Source organism: Carassius carassius, chromosome 14 (genome assembly GCF_963082965.1).
Source record: "Carassius carassius chromosome 14, fCarCar2.1, whole genome shotgun sequence".
NCBI classification, from domain to species: domain Eukaryota; kingdom Metazoa; phylum Chordata; class Actinopteri; order Cypriniformes; family Cyprinidae; genus Carassius; species Carassius carassius.
In genome coordinates, this window is record NC_081768.1 from 14,595,954 (window position 1) to 14,610,029 (window position 14,076).

The 14,076-nt window shown below is 36.5% G+C and overlaps 3 protein-coding genes across 8 annotated transcripts; all 3 read right to left on the minus strand.

Moving 5' to 3' along the window:
• Positions 1-152: 152 nt before the first annotated feature.
• Positions 153-741, minus strand: LOC132157581 (ATP synthase membrane subunit K, mitochondrial-like). Its single transcript, XM_059566943.1, has 3 exons — positions 724-741; positions 472-564; positions 153-242 (listed from the first exon to the last, which is right to left on the minus strand). Exons 1-3 carry the CDS (start codon positions 739-741, stop codon positions 153-155), a joined length of 201 nt encoding a protein of 66 aa, XP_059422926.1.
• A 2,537-nt stretch (positions 742-3,278) lies between these two features.
• si:dkey-51a16.9 (RING finger protein 122) lies at positions 3,279-8,541 on the minus strand. 4 transcript variants are annotated; one of them, XM_059566253.1, is made up of 6 exons: positions 8,245-8,541; positions 5,855-6,011; positions 5,463-5,505; positions 4,681-4,722; positions 4,166-4,248; positions 3,279-3,764 (listed from the first exon to the last, which is right to left on the minus strand). In XM_059566253.1, the coding sequence occupies exons 2-6, from the start codon at positions 5,962-5,964 to the stop codon at positions 3,644-3,646; spliced, it is 399 nt and encodes a 132-aa protein (XP_059422236.1). In that variant the 5' UTR covers positions 5,965-6,011; positions 8,245-8,541; the 3' UTR covers positions 3,279-3,643. The 4 variants fall into 4 exon arrangements, with proteins under 4 accessions (XP_059422236.1, XP_059422239.1, XP_059422238.1 ...); XM_059566256.1 differs by lacking the exon at positions 8,245-8,541 and adding an exon at positions 7,597-8,076; XM_059566255.1 differs by lacking the exon at positions 8,245-8,541 and adding an exon at positions 7,597-8,075 and having other exon boundaries at positions 5,855-6,422.
• Positions 8,542-11,567: 3,026 nt separating this feature from the next.
• LOC132157087 (calcium homeostasis modulator protein 2-like) lies at positions 11,568-13,563 on the minus strand. 3 transcript variants are annotated; one of them, XM_059566250.1, is made up of 3 exons: positions 13,346-13,563; positions 12,461-13,085; positions 11,568-12,338 (listed from the first exon to the last, which is right to left on the minus strand). In XM_059566250.1, exons 2-3 carry the CDS (start codon positions 13,004-13,006, stop codon positions 11,955-11,957), a joined length of 930 nt encoding a protein of 309 aa, XP_059422233.1. In that variant the 5' UTR covers positions 13,007-13,085; positions 13,346-13,563; the 3' UTR covers positions 11,568-11,954. The 3 variants fall into 3 exon arrangements, with proteins under 3 accessions (XP_059422233.1, XP_059422235.1, XP_059422234.1); XM_059566252.1 differs by having other exon boundaries at positions 13,455-13,562; XM_059566251.1 differs by having other exon boundaries at positions 12,461-13,563.
• Between the last annotated feature and the right edge of the window lie 513 nt (positions 13,564-14,076).

Below are 14,076 nucleotides of genomic sequence, written 5' to 3' on the forward strand. Positions count from 1 at the left end.
ATGTATAATTATTATCATAATAAATCATACAAGCAAGCTGCTTGGTTACACAAACGAGTATGTGTAATGTGCATGTATATATCATTTGTAATTATATGTGTGTATGTATGTGTGTGTAATTGTATTTGACTACTCACAAATAATTTTCACGATCACTTTGCAGCAATTGCCTTCTTTTTCTTAGGTTTCAGTTTGAAGTACAGAAAAATGACAGCAATGCCAGCGTAAGTGGCCAGAACACACTGGAACCTAAATATATTTGAAGTATGCTATGTGCACTAGCAGTGATATACAAAATAACTGGACTTTGTTTTCAAAGCTCCACTACATATACAGTAGTTTACAGATCTGTGTAAGGAAACTGATGGTTTTAAAATACAGCAATTTCCAGAGAAGAGTTAGACTATATGGAGGATATTAAACATACAGCTGTATCATTAATCTGCAATGCACTAATTAATAAATACTCACATTCCTTCTTCCTGTAATGGTGTATGAATTAAAATATTTGGCAATCCCTGTGAACTGGTGTTGGCTCCCAGCATCATGCCCCCCATGGTCCTGCTGTCAGATAAAACACAATGCATATTCTTACAGAATTAGTTACTTCCTTCTTTTAAATTTTCATCCGATTTAATACTTATGCAAGCCAGTAAATTTCGCTGTTAAAAATTGGGATGCACTAATGCAAGCTGAGAGAGGTTTGAGATTACAGCATCTCACTTGGCTCAAGACACTCATCTTAAATTCAACCCATATAAGACACATCTAAAAAATACACTTTATATAGACCTAATACATAATCTGTGGAAATACGCGATTAGCGATTAGGTTTTACCTAAAGTGTGGATATTGATAAACGATAGTCCTTCTTATTCGTGTTATGCTGCAGTCTGTTTAGGCTATATTACTTTATGATAAATATCGCCATCTATCGTCCATATAAAAACACCGCCAACTACCAAAGTCACTAAAACATTAGGATCTTCTTCAAACAGCGAACGGGGCTGGATGACATAAGAAATACAGATTGGTCAGTTTTGTGGCAACATTCTTTTTAGCGTAGGATACAGTTACTGTTTCAATGTTATGTTTGTGATTGTTTTGTGGTTTTGTAGATCGGCTAATCGTTTTGTGGTTAAAATTATTGTGGACTTTATTTTTTAAAACAATTGTAACAAAGTTATTTTTGTAGAAATTTTGTAGGTTCTCATTTCTTTTTCTTCGGGAGATTGGTTTCGTGTAAAAAAAAAGAAAATAAATAAAAATAAACACAAACAAATACTTGATTTTTCTGTCGGATTTTTTATTTATGCCATGTATTTCTACAGGTCATTATTTATTTATTTTTGATAAATGCTTTAGAAATTTGATTACGTTTCGCTGACTGAATATATTGTCAGACATGATTCTGACTCAAGGTGGTGCTCAGATTACTTTTTTCAGCGCTTGTAAATGCATTTTCGCTGCTTTTAATTGTAAAACGTCGTAAGCAAATGAAAACAAAAAGAGTAATACGCCCAAGACAACACGCAAGTACATCATCTGTTACTAAACGTCATTTGTTTTCATTTGCTTTAATTCATTTTACTACACAAACAAGATCTTATTTAACCACACAGTGAAGTATATGCCTTACTTTCCTCCTTGATGAGATAAAAATCCCCTCTTAAGAATTTATGCAGAGGAAAATGTTCTATTTACACAGCCATTCAGAGGGACTCCCAGTGTTCAGTGTTCAGTTTGAGCACCAGAAAGTGTTTCACAGCTGTGTCACTGGCAACATGCATTTAGCTAACTGATCTAGCTACAGTAAATCATAGCATAAATCCATCACTCAGAGAAAATCTCCCTGTGTTCCTCAGCTGCTTCTAGCAAGTTCACAATGGGTCAGAAAGATTATGGAAGCTCATCAGTGAAGCTTTTAGAATAACAAGCCTTTCAACACTGTGTTCTGTTGACTTTTGGACTAAGAATAAGCACAACAGATATGAAATTAAGAGCAATTCAAACAAGATAATTAAGTTATCACACAAGTCATGAGTTCCTATTAGTTGCTTTGCATTGAGTCATGGACAATGTTCTAGGAAGGATGGGATTTAAAGGGAAATGCACTCAGTAAAATTCTGAATCAACGTGACGACATAGGTTACACCAACAGATCATTTCTAGGGTTAGAAAGGTATCTTCAGTGTAGTACTGTTCCCTTTGAATATGACCAATTGTCAGATATGAACAGATATTTTTTAAATGTTTTTTTTATATATATATAAGTCTCTTATAGGCTCACCAAAACATTACTTATTTGATTTTAAAAAAATGGAGTAAAAACAGTAATACTGTGAAATATTAATAAATTCATGATAAAAGTTTTATAAATACTTTTTTAAAAAGTAATTTCATCTTGTGATGACAAAGCTGAATTTTCAGCAGCCGTTACTCCAGTCTTCATTGTCACATGATCCTTCAGAAATAACTGTAATATGTTTATTTCCATAATTGCATAACCTTATTTGCGTTTTTGTAATCAATGTCATGCTGGTTAATATTTTTTTTTGGAAAGTATTATTTGATAAATAGGACATTTAAAAAAGAACAGTATTGATTTACGACAGAAATCTTTTATAACATAATTGCATTAACAGACACTTTTGTTCTATTTAATAAGTATTGATTTCTTTAAAAAAAACACTTTTGAACAATAGTGTGTGTGTGTGTGTGTGTGTGTGAATATATACAAAATACCTATGCGTTATATACATGTATACATAGACCTAATTAAAACATTTTGATCATGTCTTCAAATGAGTGATTTGCAATTTTTTGCTAACAATAAATTGCCAATATTGCTGATACTTTGTGTTCTAAAGTAAATAAGTAATCTATTTATGGAAATGTAAATTATTATACATAGTGAATGAATACAAAAACTGGTTCCATCACAGAAACTTTACATTTTATTGATAGCAATGTAGAGTACAAAACATCCACCTTAATTCAAATTAGGCCAAATTTCATCCAGTCTGACTCGGAGGCTTCTGAATTACAGCATGGGTTCTCATCAAGACCATGAGCTCCCTTTAGCACTCAGAAAACTTCCCTGACTCTAAGCAAACACATTTATGAGTGTCAAATGTCAAAATATTGGCAAGAGTAAAATCCGATGAGCTTACTGATGCCTAAGGTCAGGACTTTAGGTCACTGGGCTGCTCCTCACTTTGGATTCTGTAACTTGGCCTTCCTAAACACGACTCTTAATGTTAGAAATAGTGACCAGAGTCTCTGTTAGAGGAGGACTTCTGTAACTTCACACATATTCCACAGACCTCATGTTTTGTGCATCTGTCCTGGTCTGAATATTTGTCTGTTTGGAGTCCACAAGGCATCAATTTATCTTGCTGCAAGCTACATTATGGCCAAGAATACGGCACATCAGTTCAGTTGCACTGGGAAAATCCCGCTTTCCCTCCCTCCCCCCATCTACGTATGCAGGAGAAATCTGGTGATTGGTGGACAGGGGCGATTGTTATGTATTTTCGGACTAGTCTGCCCACCCACCCGGCCCAGTATTGTGGTGTTTTTTAACGCTGTTCTTAGGTGTGTGAGAGCCTGCCTATCTCTGAGCAGTGACGTCCCTCTTCTGTCACACCTCCAGGGGGTTCTGGGGCCCCTCGGCCCCCTGCAGAGGATCTGCCTGGAGCCTGCAGATAGGCTTGTTGCACATGGGGCAAACACTGCGAATTTCCAGCCACTTCACCAGACACCTAAGCAGGAGACAAAGTGAAAAGAGGAGAGACGGGTTTGTTATGCATCAGCTATCTATAGACTCAAGTGCTTTATGGTCACGTCACAAGATGACAGGCTGAAACTGCAGGATGTTTTGGAATACCGAAAAATCGGACAGGTGTTATTCAAGGAAAATACTCATATTTAAGTTGCAGTGCCTTGACAGCTTAATTTGTGGTTCTTGTTTTAGTGCCTCTAACAATACTCTGCGTGTCAGGAATCGACATGCTTGAATGTTTTTAAAGGAATTTGTTGTTTTAAATGTTTTATATGTAAAGCATCAATCAGTGTTTACAGCATCCTAATCTTTTATTTTCATTAAAGTATACAGAATACAGAAACATAATGAGAAATGTGACAAGATGGTAAAAGATCTTACTTTTTGTGAAACGCATGAGAACAAGGGCAAACCCCTAGTTCATCCCGGCTCCGAAACTCTTCCAAGCAAACTGCACAGGTCTGCTGCAGAGTGAAAGAAAAAAATTCTATAAATTGATGTATTAATTTAATTATTAATTTAAACAATTGTGATAGCTCCAAGCATTGTTGATACAATAATGTAGATAGTTAGCTAAAAATCTAATCTCTTACTCGCTCTGTCATCCCAAACCTTGCTGGAACAAAAAATAAATAAATTATGCAGCAGAATGTTCGAGCTGTTCTTTTTATATAAGGAATGCGAGAGTTAATGGATGGTCCTGTTTTACGTTTATTAAATAAGGGGGGGGGGGGGGGGGGATCAGCATGGATATTCAGCCTAAATTGTTTTGTGTTCTACAGAAGAAAGTAAGTCATACAGGTTTGAAGTGACATGAGGGTGAGTAAATTATAGAAATGTCAGATTTTTATGTTTGAGTGAACTATATACATAGTATAGTTTTAGCAGTTTCTTACTCCAAGAAGACTCAGTTTTTTCCCTGGACCTTTTAGAATGACCTGTCAGAAGAAAATATTATATTAATAATATTATACATAATTAGTATATGCATGTTTATGTATGTATCTATGTATATATATATATATATATATATATATATATATATATACAGTACAGACCAAAAGTTTGGACACACCGTCTCATTCAAAGAGTTTTCTTTATTTTCATGACTATGAAAATTGTAGAGTCACACTGAAGGCATCAAGGGCTATTTGACCAAGAAGGAGAGTGATGGGGTGCTGCGCCAGATGACCTGGCCTCCACAGTCACCGGACCTGAACCCAATCGAGATGGTTTAGGGGTGAGCTGGACCGCAGACAGAAGGCAAAAGGGCCAACAAGTGCTAAGCATCTCTCTGGGAACTCCTTCAAGACTGTTGGAAGACCATTTCAGGTGAATACCTCTTGAAGCTCATCAAGAGAATGCCAAGAGTGTGCAAAGCAGTAATCAAAGCAAAAGGTGGCTACTTTGAAGAACCTACAATATGACATATTTTCAGTTGTTTCACACTTTTGTGTTATGTATATAATTCCATATATAAATCCACATGTGTTAATTCATAGTTTTGATGCCTTCAGTGTGAATCTACAATTTTCATAGTCATGAAAATAAAGAAAACTCTTTGAATGAGAGGTTGTGTCCAAACTTTTGGTCTGTACTGTATGTATATATATATATATATATATATATATATATATATATGTGTGTGTGTGTGTGTGTGTATAATATAATAAATTACCTCATTATATCCATATTGTTCTTGTGTGCCCTGTCGCCTTAATCTGTGAAATATAAAAATTGAGCATTACATACATTTAAAAATCTGTTTTCCACCTTTTTCACTACAGCATTTTGATGTACTGTACTTGCATTGTATTAATGCATTCAGCTTATTATGTTTTTCCCACTTTGTTTTAAATGTTCCTTTTTCATAATTTGAAATGGACTTTTATGATATTTTTCCTTACTTTCTTTATAATGCCTATGGAAAGGACTATAAATGACCATTGTCTATGAAATAAAATGCTACATTCATACAGTTGCAATGTGATGCTTAATACAGCTATTTATCTTCATTTTGTGTAAATATCCGTAGCACTTTCATTGTAACTGCTTTATAGTTTGAGATACCTGAATAGGTAGCAACAGAAGATCATGCCCAACATGAAGACGAAGAGGCCTATCCCAAGAAAGATGACATAGACATTGAGAGGAAGACGACCGCTGATGTCTGTGGTCATTTTGCAGAACTTTTCTGTAATCTGTTAATCTGAGTCACATAGGCATGCTGCAAGAGAACAAACAAAACCATGATTTTTGTCAATAGTATTTGTTAGTGTTTATGGTGAGAGTCATGAGAGCTCAAGACTGCTTAGGATTTCTTTTTTTGCTCACCTTTTTTTTAATCAGTAAAATGGATGCACAATTCAAATTGAATAAAAACATATATGTTATTTATTACTCATACATCATGAATCTGTTATTTGAGTGGGTTGCATATTTCTTTTTGTCAGACCCTTGAAAGACAACACACATCACTGTGATTCTCATGTGCACACTTCTCAGTGTCCCCTGCATGCATATTGCATACTGTGAGCCTGTGGACTGTCCTCGTGTTTCTCAACTCCATGTAACACTGCTCTCATTGTTGAACCTCGCTGAGCAGCATGAACTTTTCACTGTAATACATCTTTTAAAACTGAAAAACAAGAGATGTAACTTGTGTTGGATGATGTGTTCAACAGATAAATGCAATAGCTTATGTTTTAAAGTTTATTATTTACAGTTTAATATATATTGCAATGTAATCTTTAAATCACAGCAAAATAACGGCTGTTAATGTGCATATTAACTGAATTCTAACTGAATTTTCATGCAGTGTTTTCCAGGAAATTTTATGTAACCATACTATATCTTTGTCTTGGTTGTGATGGAAAAAAACCTGCTATGTTGTGTTTTTATTTAACTAGCTATCTAGCTAGCTGTTTATTTACTTGATCAAGACTTGTGGAAGTCCTCCAAAAGTTGCTGTTAAGTGTACCATGTTTACTTTCGGGTTCAAGCTATTTCATCACAAATTGGACAATTTCCAGAGCTGTGAACATTATTTAGACAACAATGGTTTAACCTTATGCAATACAATTAAATAGCAACACAAAACCATGATGGTACAAGGCTTTTAGTATCTGGGAGTAAAACGGTCATCTTTCAATCCAAGACAAGTAAGTTGCCGCTATAATTTGGTAGAAAGATTATTGCTCGGTTCTCTGACAAACTATAAATGTTTTCTGTAGCATGATGGTCAATAATAATTCATTTTCATACTGTATACAGATTTAGATTTTCAAAAGAAAGAGCAAGAGAGCGTTTGGCAACGAGAGTGAAGCCTGGCCAATGGTCTGTGCAGAAAGACAAACATTAGTGGTGCACCCTTTCTGCCATAAAGCCACCATCTGGTCTTTCTGTAAGGGGGGTGAGGGGGAGGCAAGAAATGTGAAGGCCTCACCAACCCAGGAAGGAAGCACCATTTGGGGGGGAAACAATAATAAGTGACCTCATGGTCGAACGCTGCAAAACAACCACACGATATTTTGTCTCACACAATAGATACAGACACGTGTGTGTCTCTCTAGGCTGTGCACAAGTTCAGGTCTTGGAAGAGAGTGTGCCATCGGGAGAAAGGTTAAAAGGCTTGGGTTTTCAGTTGAAGGAGGGGGTGGAAGTAATATAAGGAGGATTTTAGTTAAACATTGATAGAAAGCCAGTGGGAGGGTCAGGGGCTCTGTGAATAACACATGGTTATGGAGCTGTCCAGATTATGTAGCCATTAGAAATGAAGGGAAGAGGAGGAGGGGGTTATGATTCATACTCACTGTTACGCCACTGGATTGGTGCTAGATTGCTCCACTATACCAAATGATCCAGTAACTTGTGTCCAAAGAGACAGTGTTGAAACCTGGCCAAAGGAGTGGGCTGATCCCCTCACTCAAAACCAGATGAATAATACAAGTTTTACTCTCCCAAAACTCCCACCACAAAAACCTGGCTATGAATCTTCAGCGCCTCTGGTTAACACATTACAATCACCCACCAGCTCCTCACTGGCGTATGGAGGAAGGCAGAGTGATTTTGTTTTCTTTGTGTTGAAACATTTACAAAGCCAAGTCAGTCATTGTTGAAACCTGTGTCAACACGGGAACAAATATCAACACCTACTTCTTGGTATCTACAATGTTTTGTTCAACCACAGGCAAGTTAAAAGAACACAATGCGCTCTTTTTTTCCAGCATCATGATCCAAACCAAGCGGCAGCACAGAATATGAAAGATTTGCGATGTGTTTTTGACATCGACCGTGGATCATCATTTACCTCCGCTTGACGTCAAGTTGTTGTCACTGGCTTTTTTCATTTGTTTTTTTACCTCTCTGTATAGTCACGATAAACAGTGAGAGAGACAATGTACATTACAAAGAGTCACAGATTTCATAGTCTATCTTCAAAACATTGTCGCAAGGCTCACCCCTTCTTGCCGTCAGCCACTTTCCACTAGTCTTCCCGCTCAAGATTATCACCCTCACGTTACAATCAAGCGTTTTCCCCAGTAACAAAGGAAGAGGAAGAGCAGTGGCACACAGCCGTCAGAGCGAGAGCTTGTGAATGCAGCCCATTCAAAGCTGTGTCTTCCTCACACCATCTGGTCTGGCTTCTGCGCTGCAAAGACACAAAGGATAAAATGCATTTTCCAGACAAAGTGATGAGATTCCTGTTGCCTTTTCCAGCAGCCCTGCCTCCACGCAATGGTGCCGATGACTTCTCTCCTGCTCAGTTTGTAAACAGATCTCTGCTCATGTGATTCGCTGTCTGGATTACAGCTCTCCTTTCACTCGCCCCTCCTCGCTCTCCCCCTCTCCCTTTCTAACCGGTGCTCTCTCTCTTCATCCTACTTCTCTCCAGCTGAAGGCTATTAGGAGGTGACAGGCCAGGCCAGCAGACTCTCCCTGATGAGTCTGTGGAAGACAAGGCTGGGAGAGGAATGAGGGTTGATTCACTTTGCTTGACTGGCAGTCACCAAAACAGTAAGATACTACATAAGGAAAACAGTGAGAGTGTGAAGCAAGAGGAAAAATATAGAATAGAATAGAATAGAATAGAATAGAATAGAATAGAATAGAAAAGAATAGAATAGAATAGAATAGAATAGAATAGAATAGAATAGAATAGAATAGAATAGAATAGAATTGAATAGAATCTTAGGATAGAATAGAATCTTATTGCAAAAAAGTAGAAAAGAAGCAGAAGCAGTAATGGCAGTAATTTTGTCGCTGCAAAAATAAATAAATAACAAAAAACAGCTTATTACACAGGTTTAGTCAAGAGATTTAGTGAGTGTTTTGAACTAATGTACAGACAGGAAATATGCAGCTGGTGATACTGGTGATTCGTGTTGCACAATAGCAGTGTGTTATGTAAAAGATGCTTTTGCTAAATCTCCCTGAAGATGTCAAGTTAAGCTCATTCGATAGCATTTGTGGCATAATGTTGACTGACAAAAATGTTTGGCCTTGTTCTCTTTAATAAAAAATTGGATGATTTAAAAGAAATGCGAAGCTTGTTATTTTATGAAAATACTTTGGTTTTGAGTATTATTTGTGCTTAAAAGTGTTTAGACTGGCATTGTTTATGGCAATGCATTGTCATGCCAACAAAGTTGAAAAAATTTATATAACGTTACACAGAATATCAATAAACAATTTTCAGAAAATCATGGTAACATATTGTTTACACATTGCGGTTAACTAATTAGAACTAAATTCAGCCAGGAATATTTCTAAATGAAAATAAAATCTTGTATTTTCTTCTCTTCTCTGAGCAAATTTTGCAGTCACATGAGCTTTTTGATGCACTTTTACAGAATTTAATTGGTAAATTTGCTTATAATGCACTGGATGTAAACCCAGCCACTGTGAACCAACAAATCTTTCTCAGCTTCAGTTAACTGGGCCCATGATCAAATATCATGAAATGATTTACTTCACCTCATCAACAACCCCACTGAACAAAGATCAGTATTTTCCCTGAACACCAAATCAATTACCATGTGATCAGCTCATGGCTTCTGTTAAACTGGCAATTTTATTTAAACAATGCTCTATTGATCCTCTCTTTTCCTTCCCTCTGACAACCACAAATCACTGCATGCTTGGCAATCATCTCTGCCTGGATGAATGCCCATCATTTGAAGCTGAAATTATCAAAAATCAAGCTGTTGTTCCTTCAAGCCAAGAAACACCCTTGCCAAGACCTTGTCGTTTCAATAGACAACTCGTGCATCTCACCCACACAGAAAGCCAAGAACCATGATCTCACAATGGACAATGAGCTGTCTACTGCATCCTCCATACTAACAACAGTCATATCGTGCAGATTCCTCCTGCAAAACGTTTGCCAGACTGTGGTATAGGCTCCAATCTGCTGTCGTCTCAGCTACTGCAATGACTCCTGGCCAACCTCCCAGTGAGTGCAATCAAACCTCTGCAGCCCGGCTGATATTCAACCTTCCCCACTAGTCCCATGTCACATCACTGCTGCGCCCCCTCCATGGCTTTCTATCCCTGCACAAATCAAGTTCAAACCACCTTTCTAGCTTTCAAGGCAGTCAAAGTTCATGTACCCTCCCACAGTTTCAGTAAACAGTTCTTAATAGAACCATTATTTTCTTAGTGTGATTAACATTTTAATATAACAGTTTTATTTTCACTACAAAGAACCTAATGTGCAATTAAAAGTTAATGGTTCGTCATAGAACCATAGATGCCACTAAAGAACCTTTATTTTTAAGAGTATTCGATGTATCTGTATTAGCCTGAGCAGGTTTTTTCCTCTAGTAAAAAAGTAATATATTTAAAATACATTTATTTCATACTAAGTATAGTTCAAATCTATTAACGTATTTTCTTACATATCGCTCAAGATGTACTGATATAAAAAATGTAATTTAACTTTATTTGGAGTAATACTTTTGCACAATGCACATTTCTTAATATTGCACCTAAAATGTGTTTCAGTGTAAATACTGATGAGCACTGTATTATCTTTGAATAATATCATAATGACCTTTAAATGCTAGATATTTAAAGTGTACCTGAAGTATACTTGCAATAGTTCCACATTTTTACACAATCAAAATACAGTATAGTTCCTAAACTTTGGAATAGTTTGCCTGTAAAAGTGAGACTTGCTCCTTCACTAGCCAGTTTAAAGTCTGTTCTCAAATCTTATTTGTTTTCTCTGGCATTTGATTGATGTCAGTTTTTTGCTCTGATTATATTTTAATGTTTTTGTATTATTTTTGATTATTTTTTATTATTATAATTTTTTATAATTATAATGCATGCTTTTTATATATTGTGTTTTATTGTACAGCACTTTGGCATAACTCTATTGCTTTAAACTTGACTTGACTTTGATAGTTCAGTGTCTCTTTAGTTGGACTTCAGCACTACTGCACAATTAAAATGCATTAAGTACAAAATTAACTGTTCCAAGTTAGCACATTGACTATACCAGTTTAGTATGCAAAATGGTATTGCAGGGTATTTTTATTAATTAAATAAATATGTAAATGTATTTGTAGCATGAAATAAATAGTTTTTTTTACTAGGGAACACTTGTTTGTATTTGTATAGGAAGCGTTTCTTTAATTGAAGATAGCATTACAAATGCATGCTTGCCATCTGTTCATCACAATGGTTTCATATGTAATGATGCTAATGCACTTTTGTAGGTCATTCTACATAAGAGCATCTGCTAACTCTCTTAAATGAAATAAATTACATGTCAGTAGTAGTTAATAACATCATTTGAACAGTTTTTTTGTTTTGTTTTGTTATAGCAATATGTTTGTCAGATGCACTTTATTGCTTAGAAAAGTGTAACAAGAAATCATCTTAACCTGAGAATACATCATATCCCTTAAAACAGATGCTAAATAGTTGTGCGTTATCAAAATATGACAATTTAAACTGCCAGTCTCCTCTCTACTAAACGAGAAACAGATAATATTTTCCTTAAAAAAGGTTGCAAAAAAACTGAACACTGAATTACAGCCTTAAGTGACAATATCAACATAATACTCAAGCATGTTTCCCATGAAGAAACAATAAATGAAAAATCCTGAATATAAAACATTAATAGAAGAGAACGCATAAACGCATACCATTTTTCATTCACCTAACAGGTGTTCTCTTTTGTAAACAAGTCCCATTTGTTTAAGCGGCTGTACACCGGAGTGTCATCGATCTCTCTGTACATGTAAACCCCAGTTATACGGTTCCACTCAGTTCTGGGAATGGCGCTCTTGGCTTCCTTGCAGTTTTCTAGAAGCTGCTTCTCCTGATCTTCCAAGGCCACAAAGCCAAAGAAGTTCTTGACGCACTCAGCAGCATGGTATTTAGAATGTACTTCAGCTGTACGTTGGAATAGATCTTGTTCATTGGAACGATACTGGGTCCAGTATGCCTCCTGCTGATAGCCAAGTGTAGAGCAGCAGTGTTTCATACAGAGGAGCAGAAAGACAGAGAGGGAGATGATTCCCACCAGCAACCAGCCCAAAAGCTAGATAAAGAATAGAAAAAAAGGAAGTTATACATTTCATACATTTTAGTAAATGCCCAATGAAATTAGAAGTGTATATGTAATTGAGGACTATAACAAGACTATATTGCAGTGATAAATACCTGGGATTCATACTTTAGCTGGCGTTCAATCACTCTTGTGTAGTTCATAAATGGAGCAGGTACATCATTACATGGAAACCGAGCCATGATCTCTGGAGTCTTTGTAGTAGGAGGGAAATGATCCAAAGAAGAGGGGTCTACAAACTCACTTAAAGCACAGACATACGCCTCTCCTCTCAGGAGGGAAATAACTGACCAAGTGATGGGGGCAACAACTGCTCTCCCCAAAATGGAGCCCAACAGAGCAAAAGCAGCAGACAGTGATAATTTCCGGCATTTTCTGGTGCGGCACTCTGACACAACGTCCCAGGTATTTCGATTTAGCATCAACCCAATGATGAAGAAAGCCAGAGCTGGTACACCAATGGCAGCCAGGCCATACAGGTAATTCTTCTTTGGTGAACATGGACAGTTAAATGCTAAAATATTGTATGCTGTCTGACTGGCTACTGTTCCTAAACCTATCAGGCCATTAAAGATCATGACATCTTTACTCTTGAAGAATAGCGCAATAAATTTGAAGTTTTCTGAGATGAGTGAAGCCATCTTGTCCTGATTTTCTCAGTGTGAATTAGTGCAGATTTAACAGTCTTTCAGAGAGTTTCAGTAAAGTAAACCTAAAACACTGACAAAGACAGGAGAGTGAAGAGTCCTCCTTTGTTATCTGACACCATCATACAGAAAAGCAGAAACAATCTAAAAACTAGAGAAACGCAGATACATAAAAAAAATATGCATGTATTCAAATCAGAAGATTATGAGATTCAATTCAAAGACCGATTTCATGCAGAAAAGCTCTGTGAACAAAGACCCTTTGGGCCAGTCTCAACACGACACTGAGCCCGAATTAGAAACTAAAAACCATTTAGAAACGGAGAGACTTACATTACATTGCAATGAGGTACAAATGGTCTCCCTGAACAGCCATAAAGTTGACAAATAAGTACAAACAAATGCAGACAGCAACAGAAGTCCTTAAAACAAATGAGTTTACTTTAGGTAGCTCTTGTTGTGTTGAAGTAGTGAGGTCTTTTCTTCACTCTGTCGGTTGTGTGCATGCAGCAGTGAATCAGCAGCAGGAACTTCATGGTTCCAGCCCCAGTGGAAAGTATGTGCATTTAACTAAAACAAGCTGGGCAACTTCATGAATCAAATCACCTCCCCACATTTAGTCTTGTAAATTAGTTCCACCTAAAATTACATTGCATGTTGGAACAAAACAACAACAACAACAACAAAAAAGGAACAAAGATGAAAACAAGGTATTATTACTGGTAGTATACTAGCAACAAACATTTTTTAACACAAAATGGCTAATCAAAAATGAACTAGACTGCTGCTTTTTCCTGGTCCTCTAGATTTTAAAATAATATAAATTATAACTTACTGCAACTGTGGGTCAAAATATTTCTGAGTCCCTTAAAGGGATATGTTGGAGGAAAAAATACAGGATGGGTGGAATGGACACCCTGCGTCAAATTGTGCCTTTGTAAACAAATCCACGATAAAATGAAATGAACAAAGGACCAAGTTCCTAGTGATGTGGGCTTGAACTTAACTTGAAGTTGAACTTGAAAATAAAGTTCATCCACTCTTTCCTAATGTATATAATTAGA